The sequence below is a fragment of the Entelurus aequoreus genome, linkage group LG05 (assembly GCF_033978785.1).
Source record: "Entelurus aequoreus isolate RoL-2023_Sb linkage group LG05, RoL_Eaeq_v1.1, whole genome shotgun sequence".
Taxonomy (NCBI): domain Eukaryota; kingdom Metazoa; phylum Chordata; class Actinopteri; order Syngnathiformes; family Syngnathidae; genus Entelurus; species Entelurus aequoreus.
Genome location: NC_084735.1, coordinates 74,193,811 through 74,218,619, shown reverse-complemented (window position 1 = coordinate 74,218,619; position 24,809 = coordinate 74,193,811). Strand labels below are relative to the sequence as shown.

General features: G+C 40.1%; 1 protein-coding gene across 1 annotated transcript; it reads right to left on the bottom strand.

The window, feature by feature from the left end:
- Nucleotides 1-79: 79 nt before the first annotated feature.
- sap30l (sap30-like) lies at nt 80-20,920 on the bottom strand. The gene is made up of 4 exons (XM_062046513.1): nt 20,314-20,920; nt 15,168-15,290; nt 11,096-11,194; nt 80-1,344 (listed from the first exon to the last, which is right to left on the bottom strand). The coding sequence occupies exons 1-4, from the start codon at nt 20,497-20,499 to the stop codon at nt 1,216-1,218; spliced, it is 537 nt and encodes a 178-aa protein (XP_061902497.1). The 5' UTR covers nt 20,500-20,920; the 3' UTR covers nt 80-1,215.
- Nucleotides 20,921-24,809: the final 3,889 nt, after the last annotated feature.

The following is a 24,809-nucleotide window of genomic DNA, read 5'->3' as shown; positions in this document are numbered from 1 at the left end:
CGGTAAACCTCCGAGTTGTAGTACCCTCTGCTGGGCAAAGAGAGTAATGTTTTGATAGCGCTTGCACAAAGTAACTGTAGTGTAACGTAGAAGTGTGGTAAAACAAATATAACAAATGTATCACATTTTAGGCACAAAAAAGACAGACACAATGTTAGGCCTGTACATTTTTTATTATTAATATTAGGAGCAATACGCAGCCATATTTAAATATATGTAATTTCTAATACAACCGTTAGGACCTACAAGTGAATTAAAAAAAAAAGGGTGTTACCTATGTGACGTTAACAAACCTACGAGCAAAAACTGAACATATGAATAAAGGGGGAGGAGAAAAAAAACCTGTGAGGTGGACGCATTAAAATATAAAATGATGCACAATAAAATAAGTGCCAAATAAACCAATGATATTAAGTGTGTCGAAATCATGCAGTCAACGCCATCAAAACACACAAGTGGGAGTTGCAATTTGAGGCTGCTACAGCAGTGCAGTGACATTTTAAATGCTTATCATGTTGGATGTCAAGGTAAAAGGGGCCCGCTTATCGCTCGTTTTTAAAATAAATCATTTTTTTAAACTAAATCAAAAGAAAAATGTTCTTAAAGAGGGAATAAAATAAAAGCATCTCCCAACACCTGCAAAGAGTTTGTGGAAATGGAAATGGACATCTGACGATGACAATCGCGTCGCTTGTGGCGCCCTCTGTTGGCAAAAATGTTTTGAATCGGTTGGATTCATTTACATCAAGGTTGTTGCTTCAAGGGCTAAAAAAAAACAAAAAACATGTGGTGAAGAAAACGTTCACCTGATTTGTTATATTTAATTTGAATCTGCGTTTTCGTGTAGTCGAAAGTACGGGGCGACAGCGTACTTCTGGTATCTGGTCCTTGGGTGCTACATGTTGGCAACTCATTGATCTGATCCTCCACGAGTTTGTTTGGAGAGGTCTTCCACATTTTTCTGTGGACAGCAAAAGGGACATCAAGGGGGTCGACTCTTAAGGCAGCTCTTCTATGTTACAGTGTGATCAAGTCAGTGTGGCGAAGTGAGTCCCGGTGCACAGTCGCCAAGACAAGGACGTCCGTGGAGCGTCGGTGACTATCTGGTAAAAGTCCTCCAAGGAGACCAAAGAGTCTTTGGTTTGCTCGGAGATGTGGGGCTGTGGGGTGTTGCAAACTTTTGCAGTTTTGTTTGTGGGTTTTTTTTGTTTTTTTTTAGTCCAGAGGTTTGCCACCGTCTCCTTTCTGGTCCAAGCGGCTCTTGCTGCTCTTCACCATGTAAATAAAGTAGGTGAGCGTTTCCTTCTCGTTCACCGGAATATTCCTGAAGTGCCGACTCACCGTCTGCAGGGAAGACGGGTTGAAAGGTGAAAGGTTGATCTTCAAAGACATGCTGAAAGCAAAGAGCGCTCACTATTTAGTTTTGTTTTTAGATGGTGATGTCGGGCCAAAAATAATAATCACGATTCCATCCATCCATTTTCTACCGCTTGTCCCTTTTGGGGTGGCGGGGGGTGCTGGAGCCTATCTCAGCTGCATTTGGGCGGTAGATAATTTTTTTAAATTATTTTTGAAATCACGATTATTGATAAGGATGATTTACTATGTTATGTAAAACATTTTTATTGCACTTTCTAATTTAAACAAAAAGTATGTGAACTTTAATTTCAAAATTAAATGTAAAAAAAAGCATCGGTTATCAAATAAAATTTACAAAAGACAAAGGGCTAACTAAAAATAAATATGCCATTGCACAGTGCGATCATAAAGTGCAAACAAGTGAAAAAATAGGATCATGCGAACAAAGCACATTACTACAAGGATTACAAGAGTACTGCTCACAGTAAATATAGGTGGGTTGCAATCACGTGACCTAGAGGCACATCCGGGCGTCTCCGGGTTTCAGGCGATGGTCTAGAGCAGTGGTTCTCAACCTTTTTTCAGTGATGTACCCCCTGTGAACATTTTTTTAATTCAAGTACCCCCTAATCAGAGCAAAGCATTTTTGGTTGAAAAAAAGAGATAAAGAAGTAAAATACAGCACTATGTCATCAGTTTCTGATTTACTAAATTGTATAACAGTGCAAAATATTGCTCATTTGATGTGGTCTTTCTTGAACTATTTGGAAAAAAAGATATAAAAATAACTAAAAACTTGTTGAAAAATAAACAAATGATTCAATTATAAATAAAGATTTGTACACATAGAAGTAATCATCAACTTAAAGTGCCCTCTTTGGGGATTGTAATAGAGATCCATCTGGATTCATGAACTTAATTCTAAACATTTCTTCACAAAAAAAGCAATCTTTAACATCAATATTTATGGAACATGTCCACAAAAAATCTAGCTGTCAACACTGAATATGGCATTGTTGCATTTATTTTCACAGTTCTTTTTGACAGACATTTTTTTAAAAATTCACGTACCCCTTGGCATACCTTCAAGTACCCCCAGGGGTACGCGTACCCCCATTTGAGAACCACTGGTCTAGAGCCCCATTAGGCTACTGTTTATTTACCGGAATCAGTTAATATATATTTTGAAAAGTTTAGAGGCAAATATGTAAGCGATCATGAAACAAATATTTAAAATGGGATGCAGTGGATCTTTACACGCTTAAGAAAAATACTTTTTCAAAAGATTTAAACCATTTATCATCACCAAGACGTTACTGCTCGATATGACCTCACTTCATCTGACACTCAGAGAAGTCTGAGTCTAAGTCTAAAAGATTAGAGGCACATCATGTCTTTACATCTCAGGGGTCCACAAATTAAGCATTAAGCGTATCGAATAAAGCACTTGGCTTTCCTGCACAACAACAACTAAGCTTATAGTTTCTGTTATGAAAATGGACAATGAAAATATGGTGGATTGGACCAACAATCACAATATTTATTACCAGGACTTACCACAACGTTAGTTTATTTGCACAAGCAGGTCTTCGTAGTTATATTTAGGCATAGCAACCACAAAAGAACACAAACTAATGTGATCTATTGTCCTTTCTTTACGTGTAGTTCTGCTATCAAACACTACTAATATAGTAGGGAATAAACTTGATTGAATCACAGAAAGTTTCTCAAACAAATCAAATGTTCAAACAAACATTTTCAAAGTGATCGCTGCAGACACAAGCGGTCCGATTGTGTTCCACAAGATGATAAAAGTGATATTTTTAAGAAACATTTCCTTCGACGCACTTTTCGTTTTTTTCTCTGACTTTATAACCTTTATGAACCACTTATTTTGGGACTCTATGAAATCTATTTCATATCTCTCTATTTGAACAACTGGAACACCCAAGATCAGAACAGTAGTACGGCATTTTCTGCTCAAACTCTACACTCACGCGCACTTGTTTTAATGCTACGCTCAATCTTCTTGACCATAATGTCAATTAAACCGCGAAGATGAAAAACGGATGTGACGTCATTTGCAACCCAGCTATAGGACATGTCTTTGCCAAATAAAACGTTATTACATCCATTATGCGTTTCGTTGAGAGGTGGATGGCTCAGTGCACGGTTGATGTTACAGTAGTCTGTACTTTTGGGTACCCTCGCTTTCGCGCGGCTCGTTCTCTGAGAAACCATAACTCAGATTATTGGCTTTACGTCATGGGCAAACGATGGCGGTTGAGGAAAGAAGGGAAGTGTTTTTAATGCAAAACTTCTCTCCGCAACTCGATACTTTGTTTAAATGTGCACACCAACGCAGTTTTGCCGTGCAAGTTGTTGTAGCGTTTGTTGTTTTATACGCGCACGAGCATTTCCGGGTTTGGGGGAACGAGCAGGAGAGTGCCTAGAGAGTGGTGAGGCGTGCGGGCGTGTTCCAGTGTTAAAATGCGTACCTGTTAGCACCCTGTGGGTCACTCTACGGGAGTGGAAGGCACCGATGTAATAATGTATCTATTTTTCCTAATATTTTGGGAACTACAGGCAACCAGCTGATCAACTGTGACTGTCAATCACCCTCCGTTCTCATTCACTCCCACTCACATGAGTTCACCGTCTTTCGGTCGCCCCCTGGTGGTTGGCTGACTGTTTGTTATGAAAGTGCTTGAATCGATATGCAGTGGTAGCGGTCAAAATCGCGATCACGGTTAAAATTCAATTAATTGTGCAGCTCTATGAAGATGGCAGCCTGTTCAATGGGAACATGGGATTGTGGACATGCTGTTCAAATAAATCACTTAGATACATGTTTAGGTTATTGGCTGTTTGGAGGCTGGGAGTTCAAGTGTTCTAATATTTGCTCAACAGTCAGCAAGTAATTGCCAAAGCTTAGCGGACAAAGTAGTTGAAAGAAAACCGTGCTTTCTGAACGGGACAGGGACACTGGGACAGCTGTGACTGGTTGTCGGCTGTTGACCGCCACTTTATTAATGACGTGGGGGTCTCATTAGGACTTATAGAGTCTGGAGAAAATTTTTACTTGCATTAATGCTCAGCTCACATAGGACGCCCCCACGCGAGTCCCGTGTCGCATACAGGAGGTTTTTATAAGAAAGTCTGGGCGCAGCTGCATAAAGTCCAGCTGTCGATTTGGCAAATTAGTCCAACAATATCTCAGTTAGCAATTATGGCCGAGTAGGAGCTGCAACACTGCATATGTCAAAGCAAATGAGGACAGCGAGTTTACAGTTGACAATCGGGTAACACCTATAATGAGGTCAATGTCAACATGGCAAAACGTCCAATAATATGACTGTGTTGCCAGGATTCAAAAGGAAAACCCTGTTTATTGTGGTTCTTTATGACATCAATTAGCATTAATGCTAAATTAAAACTATCGTAAATTCCGGACAATAAACCGCCACTTTTATTTCCCTAAACTTTGAACCTTGCGGCTTATAAGACGAAGCGGTTATTTTCTTCGCAGTAATAAAAATACTTTTGTTTAAAAAAACAAAAAAGCAAACACACTTAGCGTGTGTTTTATTGTTTGTAGCATGGTGCCATCTTTTGGACAAATTTGCTCACTGCAGGTGCTTGCTTTATTTTTCCCACCCTCAACCGGCGTGCCTTTCAGTCTTCTAGCCGTCCATAGTGTTTCTAATCCTATGGATTCTTAATTTATCACTCTAAGCAACGTTTGTAAGTTTAACAGTATAACTAAAACTGTTTATACTTACTAAATCGTCCTATGTGTGATGTCTGTAGAAGTGTCTTCATGCATATTTGTAAGTGCTATCATAATGTAATAACACTAGCATTAGCTAATAAGCCAACACATATATGATTGTCTGTGTTAGTATTATTAACTTACAATGGCATTCTTTTGGTATTGTTCCAGTTTTACAAACTCTTCAGTAAACTCACCAAAACGCCATCGTGGAGTTATTGAGTCTGTTTAGCTGATTGGAGAGCTAGCTTCCGCAGCTAGTGGGTCCAAGATGACTTCCGTTTTGTTTGATAAGCCCTTTTACTGCCGCGTTACAGGCCCAGTTTGGAAACAATTAAGGTATAAACATTTACAGAATCTTTCAGTGTAAATAACTAATTTTACAACGTATATATCTGGGGCTTACAGTCCGGTGCGGCTAATATACGGAAATATTTTTTTCTTCTAAAATTTAGTGGGTGCGGCTTAGATCCCGGTGCCCTCTATTGTCAGGAAAATACGGTTAATATACAATAAAACTACAGTAGCATCAACATTCAAACCAATGACTTTTAAATCTCTAGACCGCAGCTTTCTGAGCATCTAGTGATATTAACCATGTAACCAAAAATGTCCCAAAAGCGGACAAACACTAGTAACCAGACCGAAAAAGAAGCTATCGGTGCTTAATTTTGTTGCTAAATGAATGCACTCATCCACCGGCATTAATAGTTTGAAATAGTGTAACTCATGTGTAGCGTTCCGAACGAGGATCTATACAGGGCTCGAAAGGTCACATGGTTTCGTACTGCGTTGTAGGGCCACAGTAGCCATTTTTGTTGGCTAAAGCTTTTGTTTACAAGGCTGTACTGTACCCGCCGTAATGGGAGAAAGAGCAACAAACTGGATTAAAATGGATCTTACGAAAAATAAATCAAGGGACAGTACTGTAACAAATTGTATCCTATTCCAAAGGCTCGCTACCTCAAAAAAATACGGTATTTTCCGCACTATAAGGCGCACTTAAAAACCTCCAATTTCCCCAAAAGCTGACAGTGCGCCTTATAATCCGGTGCGCCTTATATATGGACCAATATTGAGCTACAACAGGTCTCGCAACTACGGTAAGCAGCCGCCGACTTCATTTTGCCCCGTAGAAGAAGAAGCGCTTCTTCTTGTACGGGGAAAATGAAGTCGACGGCTGCTTACCGTAGAAGAAGAAGCGCTTCTTCTTGTACGGGGGAAAATGAAGTCGGCGGCTACTTACAGTAGTTGCGAGACCTAAACTTTATGTAAAGACCCAAAAATGGCTCCTATTAAGAGACACGCTTACGACGCGCAGTTTAAACTCAAGGAGATCAGTCACGCAGTAGAACACAGGAATAGAGCAGCAGCGAGAGAATTTAACATTAACGAATCAATGGTGCGGAAGTGGAGGCAGCAACATGATGACCTGCGCCAAGTAAAGAAGACTAAACAGAGTTTCCGAGGGAACAAAGCGAGATGGCTACAGTTGGAGGACAAACTCGAACAGTGGGTTGTTGAACAGAGAGCAGCAAGTAGAAGTGTCAGTACAATCACTATTTGTTTTGCTGACATTCCCTTTAGCGCAGCTCCATCTAATGGATGCATAACGTAACCCCAGCCTCTACTGTAGCGTCTATTCCAGGGGTCGGCAACCTTTACAACTCAAAGAGCCATTTTAGAAAGTTTCACAAATTAAAGAAAACAATGGGAGCCACAAAAATGTTTTGAAAATTTAAAATGAAAAACACTGCATGCAAAGCTTAAATTGTTTTGCGCTATGTTAACCAGGGGTAGGGATGTGCGTATCGATCCTGTGGTATCGATATATCGATACTCACACGCTACTCATTTGGCATCACTTTTCTGAAAAAAGTATCGATATAAACCAAAAAACGGCGTGTGGGGGGTGCAAGCATCACTTTCAGATGTTTTTGATGACTTACTTAACTTACTATGTGCTGGGACACCCCTGTACCTGGCAGAGTATAGAGCTGGCCCAGTCACGTGACAGGAGACAGCGAATGAGCGTCGTCAACGTGCAACACACACAGCCAGCCGACAGCGATGCAGCCAGCCAGGCATATCCAGTGTTGTCCAATTGTTGACTTAAAACAGGCATTGTTTTGTTTTTTTTTAGTAATGTTTACTGAATATTTTTGTTTTAATGATTATCCTAAATTCAAATAATTTCCACACAGGGGAATTTACTGTTAGTTGAAAATTGCTTGAGTATTTAAAACAAGATAAGAAAGAGATACAATTTGGAGATTCTTCATCTTTGCGTTACAGTTTTATTTTTTTCCAAGAAAATCTTGAATATATGATTGAATGTGATTTTGGTTTTAATCTGTAACATGATTTCTTACATTTCGAAAACATTAGCCTATTTCATTAATTGCTAATTATATCACAAACTTTAAAAAATAACTGCAGCTTCTTGCAATTCGGATTTGACTGTTAATTGGAAAGCCCTAATATTTAATTATTATTATATATAATATATAGTTATTATTATATATAATATTTAATTTATTTTTCATATTTATGTTATTTATTTTAATTTTACTTTTATTATATATTGACCATAATAAATGTGGTATAAATGGTCTGTATTTGTCTTGTGATTTGTCTTAAATAATAACAATAGTAATAATAGTTTTGACTGACAAAAAATTGCCAATAAGAAATTATTGGTATCGGTATCGGTATCGATGAAAATGCAAGAAAAAGTATCGGTATCGTATCGAATTCTAAAAGTGTGGTATCGCCCATCCCTAACCAGGGGTCTCTGACACAGGCATCGGCACGCATCTTAATATGGAAATGTTATGTTGTTGTTGTTGCCTGCGACTTTTAATTGAATGGCGCTTGATAGCGTCTTTCTTGCCAAACCTCTCAATTTTCCGGGAGACTCCCACATTTTAGGACGTGCTGGCACTGCTTTTAGCGCCCTCTACAGCCTGCCCAAACAGCGTACCTGCTTGGCCACATGTTGAATGCAGCTTTTGCTTGCTCGTAAGTGACAGCAAGGCATACTTGTTCAACAGCCACACAGCTTACACTGACGGTAGCCGTACAAAAACAACTTTAACACTGTTACGTTACAAATATGCGCCACACTTTGAACCCACACCAAAAAAGAATGACAAACACATTTCTGGAGAACATCTGCACTGTAACACAACACAACAAATACCCAGAATCCCATGCAGCCCTAACTCTTCCGCTCAACCGACGCACGGAGAGGGGGGTGGGGGGTTGATGTGTGGGGGGGTTTGGTGGTAGCGGGGGTGTATAATGTAGACCGGAAGAGTTAGGGCTGCATGGGATTCTGGGTATTTGTTGTGTTGTGTTTATGTTGTGTTACGGTGCGGATGTTCTCCAGAAATGTGTTTGTCATTCTTTTTTGGTGTGGGTTCACAGTGTGGCGCATATTTGTAACGTAACAGTGTTAAAGTTGTTTTATACGGCTACCGTCAGTGTAAGCTGTGTGGCTGTTGAACAAGTATGCCTTGCTGTCGCCTACGTGTGCAAGTAAAAGCAACATATAACATGTGGCCGGGCTGGCACGCTGTTTGTAAATGCTATAGAGGACAATTAATGCAGTGCCATTAGGGCATGCCCTTGATTAAGTAATTAGAGTGAAAATAGGATAATATTTGCCCTGGGAGATTTGTAGAAGAGGCAGTCTCCTGGGAAAATCGGGGGGGTCATTACGTATACTGGGAAAACCGGGAGGGTCGGCAAGTATGCAGCTGAGCCACATCAGAGTGGTCAAAGAGCCGCATGCGGCTCCGGAGCCGCGGGTTGCCGACCCCTGGTCTATTCTATGCGCCTTATAATGCGGTGCGCCTTATATATGAACAAAGTTTTAAAATAGGCCATTCATTGAAGGTGCGCCTTATAATCCAGTGCGGCTTATAGTGCGGAAAATACAGTAAGTAAAATTGGTGGAATTTATCTATATGAGCATGTCCAATTGACAAGAGGTTTAAGGAAGCTGCCGCCATTGTCGAAGACAAACGTGTGTATATCTTGTCAACGGAGTCAGTTTTTATACCGGTGAAGAATTTCAGAATGCAAAGTCTGTTAAGGCTAACTGTCCTCCGTTCAAATAGTGTGTAATCTACGGCTTTCATCTCTTAAGTGTCCAAGATGGAGCGAGGGTGCCAAACCTAATTTCACGAGCGGGTTTCCCTGAAAAAACAAGCCCATTATTACTTTTAAATAATTTGAACACTGCGCTACTTCTCCGAAAATATTAATTTTTGTGCTTACTCATGACTAAAAGTAAACAGACAGCATTTTTTCCCAAAATACTGTATGTTTGTAAACCGCCACTAGCTTGACTAATGCTAACAGCCGATTAATTGCTACATCCATCCATCCATCTTCTACCGCTTGTCCCATTCGGGGTCGCAGCGGTGCTGGATGTGCATGTGTAACTGTATAGAACAAGCTTTGATTCAAACTAACCAGTCTGAAAATGCTGTGAAGACACCAACATGTACCAGGTGATGGCGTTAATAGTGATATCTGATTGTCTTGCGGCTGCTATCTATTTATTAGTTCCTTGGGTGTGCCTTCATGCTGGAAATGAGAACAATCACTCCAAATCGTTTTTTTGTCCTGAAGTGATCATGACAATTGTGGCAGTTAATGATGCTGCACGTTCGCGCCATGTTTTGAACTACTTAAAAAAAAGAACTAAACTTTAGCACAGTTTTGCATTTAGCTGTGTAAATAAGCTACTCAGAGGCCTGCGAGACCCACAATGTATTGCGTTACTACGACACACTTTCAAGCCCTATTCGACGCGCTTTTAAAATGTTATTGCCATATTCAACACGGCAACAGCAGTCTTTAGGTCGAACAGCGCAAACATATTTCGCCATAGTGTTTGCCAGACACAACCTTTGCTTGTTCTGCACCAATAACGGTCAGAGCGGTGCCTTCATGAACCTTGGAATTTTTTACCAAGAAATTTGCAACAAAAGAAGATAATGGTTTTTTTTGCACATTCTCTTTGTTTTATATTGCGGCAACAAATTGTTGTGGATTTAAATTTATATTTTTGAAATTCATTACTTGTCTGTTCAACTTGCATGTCACAAAATTCAGTAAATATAAAAAGGTATTGTTTTTAAACAAACTTTGTATGTTTTCCATTTTTTAAGTAACAGTTCTAATGCAGTTTATGGACCGGCACCGTTTCATAAGTACTCATTTGGCATCAGTATCAGTATAAAATAGAAACGATACCATCCACAATGAAAAAGGTGAGATGTCTCCTGGGACATAACTGGTTTATGGTGGCAAAGGTATGAACGTGTGTTCAAGTTAAAGAACACAGCAGTTTGTTTTCCATTTGGTAGATTTCATAAGCTGTGGCAGCGTCGGTGTAAGTTATGAATTGGTTTCACTTCTGCTTTTAATAGCCCATACAACTGTGATGCGCTCAAAGATCGCTGACCAAACTGAAATCCTAATGCTTGACGAAAACCATATCAATGAAACAAAGACAAACATGAAAAAATTGTGGGCTTTCCAACCGAAACTCTGACATACAGTAAATTCCTGTATCGCTCTTATCAACAAGAGTCCCTCGCCCATTTAAAAGCATTTAAAGGCGTTTTTATGACATAAAAAAAAGACGAGAAGTGACAGAAGAAAGTTAAGCTGTAGTTTTAAAACATATTTGTTGTGCTTTTTATGTTTTTATTCACTTCCTGTTTCCCAGAATGTTATCCCTTCTCTCTACAAAGTATATTATATGTAAATATGTCAAGACTAACTATGCTAATAAGACGATGACGCCCCCGCCACATATAGATTGTAGCTTTGTGGGAAAAACTCGAAGGTACTGGGCTTCATGTAATCAAGCAGTATAAGCCGTACCCTTTAGTTGCCAACAAAATTAAAAGATGCACCACTAGGGCAGAAGGGGTGTGTCGTTACCTCAGCCAGCTGGGCCTTGTTGAGGCCGGGCCTGGTCTGAAGCTTAAAGTGTCGCTTGTAGCGCCGCAACGTGTTCACCTGCAGCTGGAACAGGTCCACCTGGAAAGACATAAGGAGTCAGTCTGTTAGTTCTAAGTAATCGATCCATGCTATAACACCGTTTAGGATATTTCTGTTGATGGCACAAAAGAAAGTAGAGTAGTCAACCAGGTAGTACAAGCGTACCATAGCCAAGTACCGTATTTTTACACAACCGTATTTATACACAACTATAACGTGCACTTAAAATCATTTCATTTTCTAAAAAAATCATCAGTGCGCCTTATACCCCGGTGCGCTTATGCACGGATTAATTCTGGTTGTGCTTACTGACCTGTGTTGGTGTAAGAGTGCCTGCTGGACACGAAACACTGCACCAGCAGAGTGTGTCAAATACAGCAGCACAATTCTACTTTCACAAAATAAAAGCATGTTTTATTGTAAGTTTATGAGCTTGAGTATGTTTAGGACTATATATAGTATGGCTGGAACAAAAAATTATTTTGATACTCGATTAGTCAACAATTATCTTAACGATTAGTCAACTAATCAGATAATAAAGCGTACACATATTTCATGGCTCTAATTTTTCAATTAACTTCCAAATGCAGTGTAAGTTATTTTAGGCAAGTGTTTACTAACAACAAAGATGACTAATTAATTAACTCATGACTAATAAATATTTATTTATACTGTAATTGTGCTGCTCATTCAGCTGTTCAAAAATCTAAAATGACTTGATAAAATGTTGTCCATTTAAACCAAAAAAAAGAGGCAAAGTGCTAAAAAAAACTATTAACCTTTTTATGTATCAAACAATTCAAATAGCAGAAACAAACAACAAAACACAAAATCTAAATTCCTCAAAAAGAAACAAAACATTGTGAGATATTTAAAAAGCTGCACACTGGTATATTGACTATTGATTAAGTTTTAGCACTCTAATAGACTCAATGTGTTGAATTGTATCTTTGATTCATTCGTAAAATGTTGGTGCCTGTCTATCGTTATGTTTGTGTGCGCAGGAGTTTGTTAAAGTGCCTTTTTGACGGCATTGCAAATAGACTCAATGTGTACAATTCTATCTTAGATACATTTTTAAAATGTTGGCTATTTAATAGATTGTATGTTTAATCTTGTGAGGCCCCCGCATTGGTGCCCTTATGTGTATATGCGCGCTTCGTGTTTGTTAAACTGCCCTTTTTTCGGCATTGCAAATTGACGCTGCTTTAAAACTTACTTAAATTGGTGTAGACAAAGTTTAACTGGCTAACTTTGGCTAAAGTGATAGTTAAAGTTATTTTTCACACAACTTTGTCTCACATTTGTTAGCTAGCTATCAAGGTAGACGCTAACACTCTTACCGAGGCTGTGTCCGCATCCTCCCTCCAAATGTCCAACATCATGTCTCCGCTTTAAATGCTCGCGTATTACAGATGTACTGCCATAAAAACAAGGCCCGCTTTGCAAAATGAGCATGGTATTTATGTTTTTAACAAGAATATTAGGAAAAATCCTCACAGTTTACATGTTATCACTGGCGATGTTTTAGCGAATGACCCACTTTCGCCTAGAAAAAACAGTTGTAATGACGTCACAACTATTGTCGACAAATTTTAGTCTACGACAAATTTTATTGTCGACAAGGTCGACTAATCGTTGCAGCCCAAATATATAAAACATATTATTTTTGGTTTATTTAGTAAGAAAAAACTAAGGTCAAAACAACAACAATTGCATGCATCCGGGCACAGCTGCACACGTCCTTGGTAGAAGTCATGGCGCCTGTTTTTTAGTTGGCCATACTCTCTTTATACACAACTCAGACATGTGTGGACTAGGGATGTCCCGATCCAGGATTTTGCACTTCCGATTCGATACCGATGTTGTTTTTGCACTTCCGATCCAATACTGGCCGATACTGGCCTATCCGAGCATGTATAAAGTTTAAAGTTTTTTAGCCTACTTAGTTGTCAGATTCATGTTGAAAAGGGTTTTAGTACTATTAATAACAACTAGCCAGCTGAATTAGGTGAGTTTGAATAATACACAATGGAAGGTAATGAGAAACTAACCTGTTTATTCAAGGATAAACACAAAATAGACAAAATTATACACGACAGAAATGGCATCATTGAACTAGGGCTGGGCGATATGGCCTTTTTTTAATATCACGATATTTTAAGGCCATATCGCGATACACAATATATATGTGGATATTTTGCCTTAGCCTTGAATGAACACTTAATGCATATAATCACAGCAGTATGATGATTCTATGTGTCTACATTAAAACATTCTTCTTCATACTGCATTAATATATGCTACTTTTAAACTTTCACGCAGAGAAGGAAATCACAACTAAAAAAAAATCACAATTTTTTTCATAAGGTGTTGATCTGGAAATGGTTCCCTTTGCATTTTGATGGTGTGGGTGTGTGGCACCGAATGGAGATGTTAACATGCGGAGTTTCAAACACTCTTCATTCTTTAGCAGGGGACTTTTCAAATGATGCTACATATTATTTTATAGCAACGCTTTTGCCCCACACTTGACAAATTACGGTTGTCTGTTCGACATATTCCCACTTGAAGCCAAACCACCGCCAGACGATGGACCCCCTGCTGTTTTTCTTGGGAATTAATTAATTCTTCCTTCATTATTACCGCTCACACGGCTACGCTACCATCACAGCTAACGTTAGCCATGCTGCTACCTCTCTGCTGGGAGGGGGCGTATACGTATTTGACGTATGACGTGACAGTATGTGACGTATGACGTGACAGTATGTGACGTGTGTAAGAAGGTGCGCTTGCTGTCTGTGAGAAGCAGACACAAAAAGGAGTGAGAAGAGCCTGTCGTGTAATGCCAGCAGCTAAAAGCAACTGCGTGAGAACGTATACTCTAATATCATGATATAGTCATTTTCTATATCGCACAGAGACAGCTGACATTTTTACCGGTAACTTTTAATTCACATGGCCGTCTTAACGGTTAGGACACAGACCTGTGGATGTGTTGAAGGTGTGCTGGAAAATGCGGAACGGAAATTAGGGAGCAGCAGAAAATGGGAATGTATTATTTAAATCGGTGCGTTGGAAAACACGGACCGTAATTTTTTTTTAAACTGGATCTGGATTGGCATTTTCTCATGCCTTGCCGATACTCATTTTTTGGCAAATATCGGCGGCCGATCCGATCCAAATATCGTTACGGGACATCCCTAGTGTGGACTGCGGGCTGATGTCTGTTCAATAAATGACTTGGGCAAGTACAGGTTAACAAGCAAGCCTAAAACGTTGATGTTTAATTGAGAATATAGAACATTACACAGAGCAATCAAAAATATGTCAAAATGTTTTAGTACGACTTTGGTAAGCTACAAATCTGCACCACTTGATGGATTGTCGGCACATTACGGCTAATGTAGTCAGACGTGCTGTGCTTCAACATACTAGTATTATGGTGTGTGTATAAGGACCCCACAATGGAATCTATTAGGAGACATTATCTGGCGTTTTGTTTCAACCTACTATGCAAAACCAACTTTTCTTACGTCTTGTATCTGCTGTATTTGGAATTTGCATAAGTCACGAAAATGTGCAATTGTAGACCGCGCCATAGTCAATTAGCTCCTTCTTTTTCTCTATGCTCTTGTTTTGTGGCATTTATCCTCCACTGTTGACATTTATAATACAAAGTAGCATAGGTGACGGGGAAAATACGTTGTCAAAGTGGAGCAACGTAAATAAGAGTGCTCACAAAACGGCGCATCCTGAGGAGACAGTCAGAAATCAACCTGAAGAAGGTCTGTAAAACAATCTATGCAACATTTTGACCAAAGAACCACCATTACATGTTATGTAGACCACAAGGAAGTGTTTTTAAATGTAGAAAAAATAATAATAATATAACCCCTTTAATGTGCCTTATAAAACGGTGCACCCTATGGTCCGAAAAATACGGCAAGCAAATCCCCAAAATGTTCCTATTGGTAAGAAAAGTGGCTTAACACAAGATTTGATAGATTACCTCCGGCACCTCCACGTCATGATCCGGGGACTCCCCTCCATCATCACTTGTCTTCCTCTTCCTTTTATTACGCACACTTTGGATGAAGTTCTTGTGAAAATCGCAGATATACAAATGACGCACCTACAAAAACACAAAGAAAAAATCTGTTCAAGTGCAGTTCACATGAATGCTACCATCTTTTTGGATGACTAATCCACACATTTAACACTGTAGATGTACTCAAACTGCAGCAGCACTGAAACATTATCATGCACACTTAAAGCAAGAGTTGTAATACAGTGGCTTTAGCAAACAAGCTCAAGTGTCTGAAGTCATGGTTTTATGTGTATACACGTGCTTAAGCTAAATACCTACTAGAATGTTCCTGTAACACTGTCCTCCTGCAAACTTGTATGTGCATGTTATTTCTCCAACATTGCTGATGGAGCTCATGTTCTTCAAAGTTAGCAGGTCTGGAAAGCATCTGGTCTGCAGAGAGACTCTCGGTTGAGTCTTTGAAAGTAGGCGAATTTTGGGAAAAGCAGCACAAATGTGACCCTGAACTACAGAGCACATACGTGTGTTCATGGTGTTCTGAACCTTCCCTATGTATGTTTACAGCAACGTTGTACTTATTTCTACATACGGAGGACAACTCTTCATATAGAAACAATACCTGACAACATTGACTTACAAAAATAAAATATTGGAAAAGTGATTTGCATGCCAGGTTACTTGTTAAAAAAACTGGAATCAAATCCAAACCACACGAACATTAAACCTGACCACCAGCCGGTCGTGACAGTATGAATTGATATATATATATATAGCCTATTATTTGCGCACTATTGACAAGTGATGTACCGAAAACTCGACCACCGAAAAGACTGATTACAGAAAACATTGCAGCCGAACCCGGACATAAAAAAGACGCACGCCACTGTCTGGAGCGTTGTCAGCTATACGTAACCAGATATACCCGTGGACAGAGATCTACAAAATGTGCAAATATTAAGAGGACAGCGGCGGCGGTCCCCTCCAAGGTTTTTCATTGTATCCCATCGGGCTGAGTTTTTTCTTGCCCTGATGTGGGATCTGAGCCGAGGATGTCGTTGTGGCTTGTACAGCCCTTTGAGACACTTGTGATTTAGGGCCATATAAATAAACTTTGATTGATTGACATTGCCCGCATTTAAATCGGTGTTTAGAAGGAAATGACACAGGCTAAAGCACAACAATGAATAAAGATGAACTCGTAATTTTCTCCATATTTATTTCACTTTGCTACGAAGCAGCTCCAGTTGCCACAATGTGCCATCTCAGCACCAGCCATGTACCCAAAGTGAAAACCTTCTCATTTGCATTAAGGTCTATCTTGATGTAATATTCCTTTCAAAGTTTGAAACCTTTGCCAACCTAAACCAAAGTATGTCATATTGGACCTTTCTTCCTAGAGCTAACTTTATGATGGATTTGTGCTGCAAGTTTGTTGTGATTTCTCCCTAAACTGTCAATTTATTTATTTATCTTGTTTTTCATTTGCATATTTATTCCCCTGAAGAAAAAAAATAAAGTATTATTCAGTAAACACACAAGAACGTCGCTACTAAAAATATTGCGAGACTATCATAGTTATGTTACCAAACTTACCTTGTTGGCAATAGTTAAAATACAGTTTGCGTAATGATAAAAATTTGCTTTTAAAACGCTGCGCAGCAAAAAAACTAACAAAAAACAAACACTTGAAGTTTGCTTAAGACAGCAAAAATGTAGTAAATGTCAAGTTAGTGTTGAGTTTGAGTTTATTTCGAACATGCATGCATACAACATTATACTTCACAATTTCCAGTTTCTCTATTCAACATGTTCGAAAAGGAGTAGGAAGAAGCAGAGCTTATTTAATCCTACCCCTTTTTCCTTTACATAGCAGTTGCTAAAACGTTTGTTCACTTCCTGTTCTCAATTGATTCACAATATACTCCATAAGTAATAACAATAAAAATAAATAAATAAATAATACTCAGTGAAGTAAGTTACATTTCATATAGTGAGATGAGCAAGATTATCTTGAAAATGAATGGATGGATGAGATAAATTCAGAATGTTTATCATGGTTCTTCTTCTTTGTAAACACTTTAAGTTTGAAGAGTTTCTTGAAGTGGATTATATTAGTACATTGTTTTGATTTATTTGCGAAGGAGACCCTTCCCCTAGTGGAGGAGTTTAAGTACCTTGGAGTCTTGTTCACGAGTGAGGGAAGAGTGGATCGTGAGATCGACAGGCAGATGAGTGCGGCGTCTTCAGTAATGCGGACGCTGTATCGATCAATCGTGGTGAAGAAAGCAAAGCTCTCAATTTACCGGTCAATCAACCTCATCCTCACCTATAGTCATGAGCTTTGGGTTATGACCGAAAGGACAAGATCACGGGTACAAGCGGCCGAAATGAGTTTCCTCCGCCGCGGGGATCTCCCTGAGACATAGGGTGAGAAGCTCATCCACATCGAGAGGAGCCAGGTGAGGTGGTTCGGGCATCTGGTCAGGATGCCACCCGAACGCCTCCCTAGGGAGGTGTTTAGGGCACGTCCGACCGGTAGGAGGCCACGGGGAAGACCCAGGACACGTTGGGAAGACTATGTGGCCTATGACCATTCCACTATGTACCTACTCAGTGGCCTAGTGATTAGAGCAGGGGTGGGCAATTAATTTTTACCGGGGGTCGCATGAGCAACCCGAGCACTGCCGGAGGGCCACATTGACAATATTTCAATTACATTTTGCTCAATATTATTTTTGATATATACCGTAAGATAAATAATAATAATAATAATAATAATAATAATAATTAATAATAATACTTTTATTTAACCTAACTTAACTTTATACCAAAAGCACTGCTTTGGAAATCATTTGTACCCCTTTCAGAGATCACATTGAATTCCCCTTAAACATCCTCATGTTGCACAATGAAATGTAAGCATAGGATGAAGTGTGCATTCCTGTAACTTTCTCTAGTAACAGCATTCCATAATTAATATCAATAAATTAACATTAATAATAAATTACAGTAAAATAAGCACACGTATGACTGAGGAGTCATAGTGTAACTTTGTGTGGTGTTTGAGTTGTCCGACTTTTTGTGTGGCCATAAACGCACCAGTGGTTTAGTGGTATGCGTATTGGTGACAGATGACAAGTTGGTTTTGGCCTGGTTTGTACGGCAGAAAATGACTAGTTTTTCGAGATAGAAGTTTATTACTCATGTTTTTGGTGTGGTTATGACCCAATATAAACAGTTTTGCTCAATAAAGTGATCGATATAATTCCTGTCCTCCAAGCATCTCGATAGACGTTACAATAATTGAACGGTGTTCAATTGAACGGTGTTGACGAACACTGTTAGGGCCGCTTGTTGTCACTGTCACTCAGAGTTGCATTGCAAAATTACACAGAATAAATGTAAATGATAAATGGGTTATACTTGAATAGCGCGTTTCTACCTTCAAGGTACTCAAAGCGCTTTGACAGTATTTCCACAATTCACCCATTCACACACACATTCACACACTGATGGCGGGAGCTGCCATGCAAGGCGCTAACCAGCAGTCATCAGGAGCAAGGGTGAAGTGTCTTGCCCAAGGACACAACGGACGTGACAAGGATGGTAGAAGGTGGGGATTGAACCCCAGTAACCAGCAACTGTCCGACTGCTGGCACGGCCACTCTACCAACTTCGCCACGCCGTCCCGTGTGTTTATTTTGTTTAGAATTCAGGTGGGTTTGATTTGGTGCGCGGCATACATTTGCTGTGCGCAGAGGACGCTTGAGCAGTGCGCAATTGCGCAGGCGCGCACCTTAGAGGGAACGTTGCTTGGCAGTCCATGTCTTGTTGAAAACACGCCATTCGTCATCAACTTTTCTCTTTTTAGCGTCTCAGGAGTAACCGTGCATCACTTGTTGCTGTGCACCTTCACTCACAGGTTACACCCGGACATACGCCCATAAATAACACTTTTCAAAATAAAAGCAGCACAGTTGTATTGCGCGCACGACATAGATGTTTTTTCAACTTTATTTTGTAATTTGTGATTGCAGCTGTTCCCATTCACTCACAATCGCGCACGCACGCGCATACGTACACACGGAAGTAATAAAAATAACGCTTTTCAAAACAAAAGCAGCACCGTTGTATTGCACACTCGACATAGATACTTTTTTAAATGTATTTTCTAATTTATGATTGGCCTCACACGGGCCGGACAGGGACGCACAAAGGGCCGGATGTGGCCCGCGGGCCGCAGAATGCCCAGGTCTGAGTTAGAGTGTCCGCCCTGATATCGGTAGGTTGTGAGTTCAAACCCCGGCCGAGTCATACCAAAGACTATAAAAATGGGACCCATTACCACCCTGCTTGGCACTCAGCATCAAGGGCTAGAATTGAGGGTTAAAACACCAAAAATTATTCCCGGGCGCAGCCACCGCTGCTGCCCACTGCTCCCCTCCCAGGGGGTGATCAAGGGTGATGGGTTAAATGCAGAGGACAAATTTCGCCACACCTAGTGTGTGTGACAATCATTGGTACTTTAACTTTATGTCTACCGGCTGGCCTGGGAACGCCTCAGGATCCCTCGGGAAGAGCTGGACGAAGTGGCCGGGGAGAGGAAAGTCCGGGCTTCCCTGCTTAGGCTGCTGCCCCCGCGACCCGACCTCGGATAAGCGGAAGAAGATGGATGGATGGAATTAATTCCATAATTTAACGACACATACTGATACACTGAAGGTCGTAAGTGTTGTACGTGCGTACAAATGTTTTAAATTACATTTTTCTCTCAGATTATATTTTAGTGTTGGTAAAAGCCGGGGTGCCCAGCTGCCAACTCCTCCTTACTTCAAATCACGCAGGGTTGTCCCATGCGAGTGCTAACGCGGCTAACTCTAGCATAGCGTCTAAAACTCTTTAACTTGAGGAAATGCGAGAGCTTAATACGTGAAGAAAAAATAAATGAAAGCAAACATGCGAGCCTAGAACATACATAGAATATCGGAACGCAACACGGTAACTTGTGAGGCTTTTAAACTGCAACCGAGCTAAATTAGCATTAGCTGTCAGCCGGGGGAGTGACATGGGTCACAGCGAGAAAGTTCGAGAAGAAAAAGTCACTCACGCTCTTATCGATGTCGAGCTTGAGCTTCTTCTGGGAAATGCTCTTCTGGATCCTCTTGCTGAAGGAGGCGTTTCCAGCCGAGCGGCCGCAGCGCTCGCCGTCCTCGATCAGGCAGCAGCTCTGGCCGTAGAAGGGAGGAGCGGGCGGGCCGTCATGGCTGTCCTCCTCGGTGCTGAAACCATTCATCCTTGGGGAGAGCCTTTACCCCAGGCGGTAAAAACAACCAGTTAAATTAATTTAAAAAAAGACTTCTCCTTGGAAGGTTGAGAACCTTCTAGATGTTTAAAGCGGACTTATTCCGAACCGAATCGACGTTAAAAACATAGTTCTGCTGGTGCCCATTGGATTTTGAAGGCTAGCTAACGTGTGCTAGCTGGCTAGCATAAACGCAAGGTGGATACGCCAAGCTACCGACAATCCCTTGTTTGAACAGCTTTGTTGGATATGGCAGCGACGCCGAACGGCTACTGGCTGGAGGCGAAACGCGATAAAGCAACTTTTAAAAAAACCCAAATGTGTAGTTTTAAACAGATTAAGTCTAAACAATCGGTAATTTCGCCGAAACGTCGTACAATGGACGAGTGCTGTGAGTGTCAGGGACGGAAGTTTCCCTCCTTGCCGAGGATTGGACACTTCCAAAAGAAGGCGGAGTTAGTTGGGGATTTCTGCTATTTGATTGGCTGTGAGAAACGCCGGTCTTTTAGTGGGTTGCAGTGTTGCCTACATGTCGTCGTAGTTAGACAGCAGCTAGACATTCAACTACACACCTCCAGCTAATGCACTATGGAGGTCATTTGTGTATTCTATATTATTTATTTATTCTTTTTGACACTGAATTTATGTTACTGAATTTTTAGCGTTTGAGTTTTATGAACTGAATATGTTTTTTATTTAAAGGCCTACTGAAATGAAACTTTCTTATTTAAACGGGGATAGCAGGTCCATTCTATGTGTCATACTTGATCATTTCGCGATATTGCCATATTTTTGCTGAAAGGATTTAGTAGAGAACATCGACGATAAAGTTCGCAACTTTTGGTCGCTGATAAAAAAGCCTTGCCTGTACCGGAAGTAGCGTGACCTCACAGGTTGTGGAGCGCCTCACATCTGCACATTGTTTACAATCATGGCCAGCAGCAGCGAGAGCGATTCGGACCGAGAAAGCGACGATTACCCCATTAATTTGAGCGAGGATGAAAGATTTGTGGATGAGGAAAGTGAGAGTGAAGGATTAGAGGGCAGTGGAAGCGATTCAGATAGGGAAGATGCTGTGAGAGGCGGGTGGGACCTGATATTCAGCTGGGAATGACTAAAACAGTAAATAAACACAAGACATATATATACTCTATTAGCCACAACACAACCAGGCTTATATTTAATATGCCACAAATGAATCCGCATAACAAACACCTGCCCCCTCCCGTCCATATAAACCACCAATACAAATCAAACACCCGCACAACACACTCAATCCCACAACCCAAAGTACCGTTCACTTCTGCAAAGTTCATACAGCACATATATTTCCCCAAAGTTACGTACGTGACATGCACATAGCGGCACGCACGTACGGGCAACCGATCAAATGTTTGGAAGCCAAAACTGTACTCACGGTAGCGCGTCTGCTATCCAACTCAAAGTCCTCCTGGTTGTGTTGCTGTAGCCAGCCGCTAATACACCGATCCCACCTACAGCTTTCTTCTTTGCTATCTCCATTGTTCATTAAACAAATTGCAAAAGATTCACCAACACAGATTTCCAGAATACTGTGGAATTTTGCGATGAAAACAGACGACTTAATAGCTGGCCACAATGGTGTCCCAATATGTCCGCACAATCCGTGACGTCACGCGCAAACGTCATCACACCGAGATGTTTTCAGCAGAATATTTCGCGGGGAATTTAAAATTGCACTTTACTAATCTAACCCGGCCGTATTGGCATGTGTTGCAATGTTAGGATTTCATCATTGATTTATAAACTATCAGAATGTGTGGTCGGTAGTAGTGGGTTTCAGTAGGCCTTTAAAATATAACTTCCTCTGATTATAATCCATCAGCTATCAAGGCAGAAAGGAAATGTCAACACAAGCATGGAAAACACTCAAACAATGTCAACTAAATAGTAAAATTACATTGAAGACTTAACAATAACTTCTTAAAATGAAGGAATATGTAAGAAATGCTTCATAAAGTGTAAGAAAATAGTGCTATGTGTGAAAATGTAAAGATGTGGAATCATGAGAAGAAGTATTTTCTGCAGGTTTAGTGGCAGGAAGTTACAGCTGTGCTCTAAAGGGTGAGCTAAGGTGGTGTGGTATTAGCGCTCTTGCCTTGCATCATGTACAGACCACATTGGTCTGACTACGGTCCCTTTGAAAAATACAAAAAAGTGACTTTTACTCTTTTATCCACAATTTCTTCATTTTGACTTTCTCTTCTCACTCCATGCAAAGAATCAACCAAACTTGATAGTATATATTTGTACCATAAATTGATTAACGTGGACCCCGACTTAAACAAGTTGAAAAACTTATTCGGGTGTTACCATTTAGTGGTCAATTGTACGGGATATGTACTGTACTGTGCAATCAACTAATAAAAGTTTCAATCAATCAATCAACCAATCAATCAATTTATGCTGACAATTTGATTGTGTACCAATTTTGTCAGCAGTTTGTTAAAATGTGTTTTTAAAACTTATTGTGTTATTTAGCAGAGGTGTGGACTCGAGTCACATGACTTGGACTCGAGTCAGACTCGAGTCATGAATTTGATGACTTTAGACTCGACTTGACAAAATGTAAAGAGACTTGCAACTCGACTTAGACTTTAACATCAATGACTTGTGACTTCACTTGGACTTGAGCCTTTTGACTTGACATGACTTGCTACTTACCCCAAAACCTAAAGTATAAAAAGTTATTTGGGAGCGCTCCGTAGCTTTCATTTTGTACGTGTCTGTCTATCAGTCTGTGTGCTGCCTGTCAGCGTGTGTGCTCTCAGTACAACAGCCAATCAAATTAGATCTACATTGTTTTCATCACACAGCATTCAGCCAATCAAATTGCAGGACAACCAATGAACAAGAGTTGTCAAACAACGCGCCAGTGAGAAAGATTTATACCAAAGTTGGTTTCGTTCGGGTATAAAAACTACGACTTGGTCAACAAAAAACGAATTGCCGTATGCAAATCACGCAGTTCGAATATTACAGACGGAGACGCAACAACTTCCAACTTCGTTTGACATTTGAAGTTGCACAAAGAAGGGTAAGTTTTGAATGTAAGATAACGTTTATTGGCTAAGTAACATGACTTTTATTTGCTGTGTAGTTAAATCAGTGAGGCTGTAAACTCACTGCTAACGTCATAACCATAGACATCTTATAAGTAGACGCAGCATCGAGCGCTACTGCTTACTGGGGCAGACGAGACGCGGGGCCGCCATCTTGGAGTGGTGATCCGCTCCACTCAGTGCAATTCATTTGGCAGGAGCAATGAACTGTCAGCGCATTTAATTCATTTTACCTCACTGAATACCACTAATTTTCACGCGCTTTTTTGTCATACGTGCAGCTATGATAACGGACACATGTTTTATTATTCATAGTTTGCTTAACAGTAATATAATATTCTTATATGCTATAAGTGACCAGACGTCCGAGATCAAAACTGGGAATATAAGCCCAGAGAAGGGGGAACAAATCGGTCAGCTATTTTTAAGTTGAAGAAACAATATAATTACGTTATATATACATGCGTATATCCTACATAAACAATGTATGAATACATTAGATATCTATATATCTTATAGACCGTATCTCTGTTGCTGCAGCAGCAGAGAGTTTATTCTGTCTTGACACTTTGTATTGATATTTTGTATTACATTCTTCCCTTAAATGATCATGTTTACAGTGATTGTTATATATGTATTTTTTATGTATGTCGCTTTGGATAAAAGCGTCTGCCAAATACTTAAACATATATGAACACCTGAAAGTCTTTATATCAGCTAAAACCACCAATCTGTTTCACTGGATTCAGAATAAAACCAAATGCTGTCTTACCCAACAATGTTAGTATTTGAATATTGTTATTGAAGACTTATTCCTGGTTACAATTATACTGTTAAGAAAATATTGTCTTATATTTTGCCTAAAATGACAATGCATCATAATCAGTGGCGGCTGGTGAATTTTGTTTTAGGTGGGGCTGAAAGTTTGTAAACCAAACCCCTGTAGGGGCGTCATCCTCCCCCAGAAGATTTATTTGTGATTTTCACATACAAATATTGAAGATCTTTGCTCCTTCTCAACTCTGTGGTAATGTTATTTTCATAAAATACAACCAATAGTACATTAATGTTAAATCTTACTTGTGAAAAGTAATCCCCCGATTCCTATTTTCAACAGTCCGCTCATTTGAGCAGGAAAACGCTGAACACCAGCCCGGCATCTTTGTTTTCTACCTGTCAACTGTCAGTTTAGGCTGCTCG

Bases quoted from the DNA above. Each gene is read 5' to 3' on its own strand.
- sap30l (XM_062046513.1), bottom strand. From the start codon at position 20,499: ATGAATGGTTTCAGCACCGAGGAGGACAGCCATGACGGCCCGCCCGCT. The intron at 11,195-15,167 runs GTAATCTATCAA...ATGTCTTTCCAG, and splicing joins ATGACGTGGAGGTGCCGGAG to GTGGACCTGTTCCAGCTGCA. The intron at 1,345-11,095 runs GTAACGACACAC...TCTTCCCTGCAG, and splicing joins ACAAGGCCCAGCTGGCTGAG to ACGGTGAGTCGGCACTTCAG.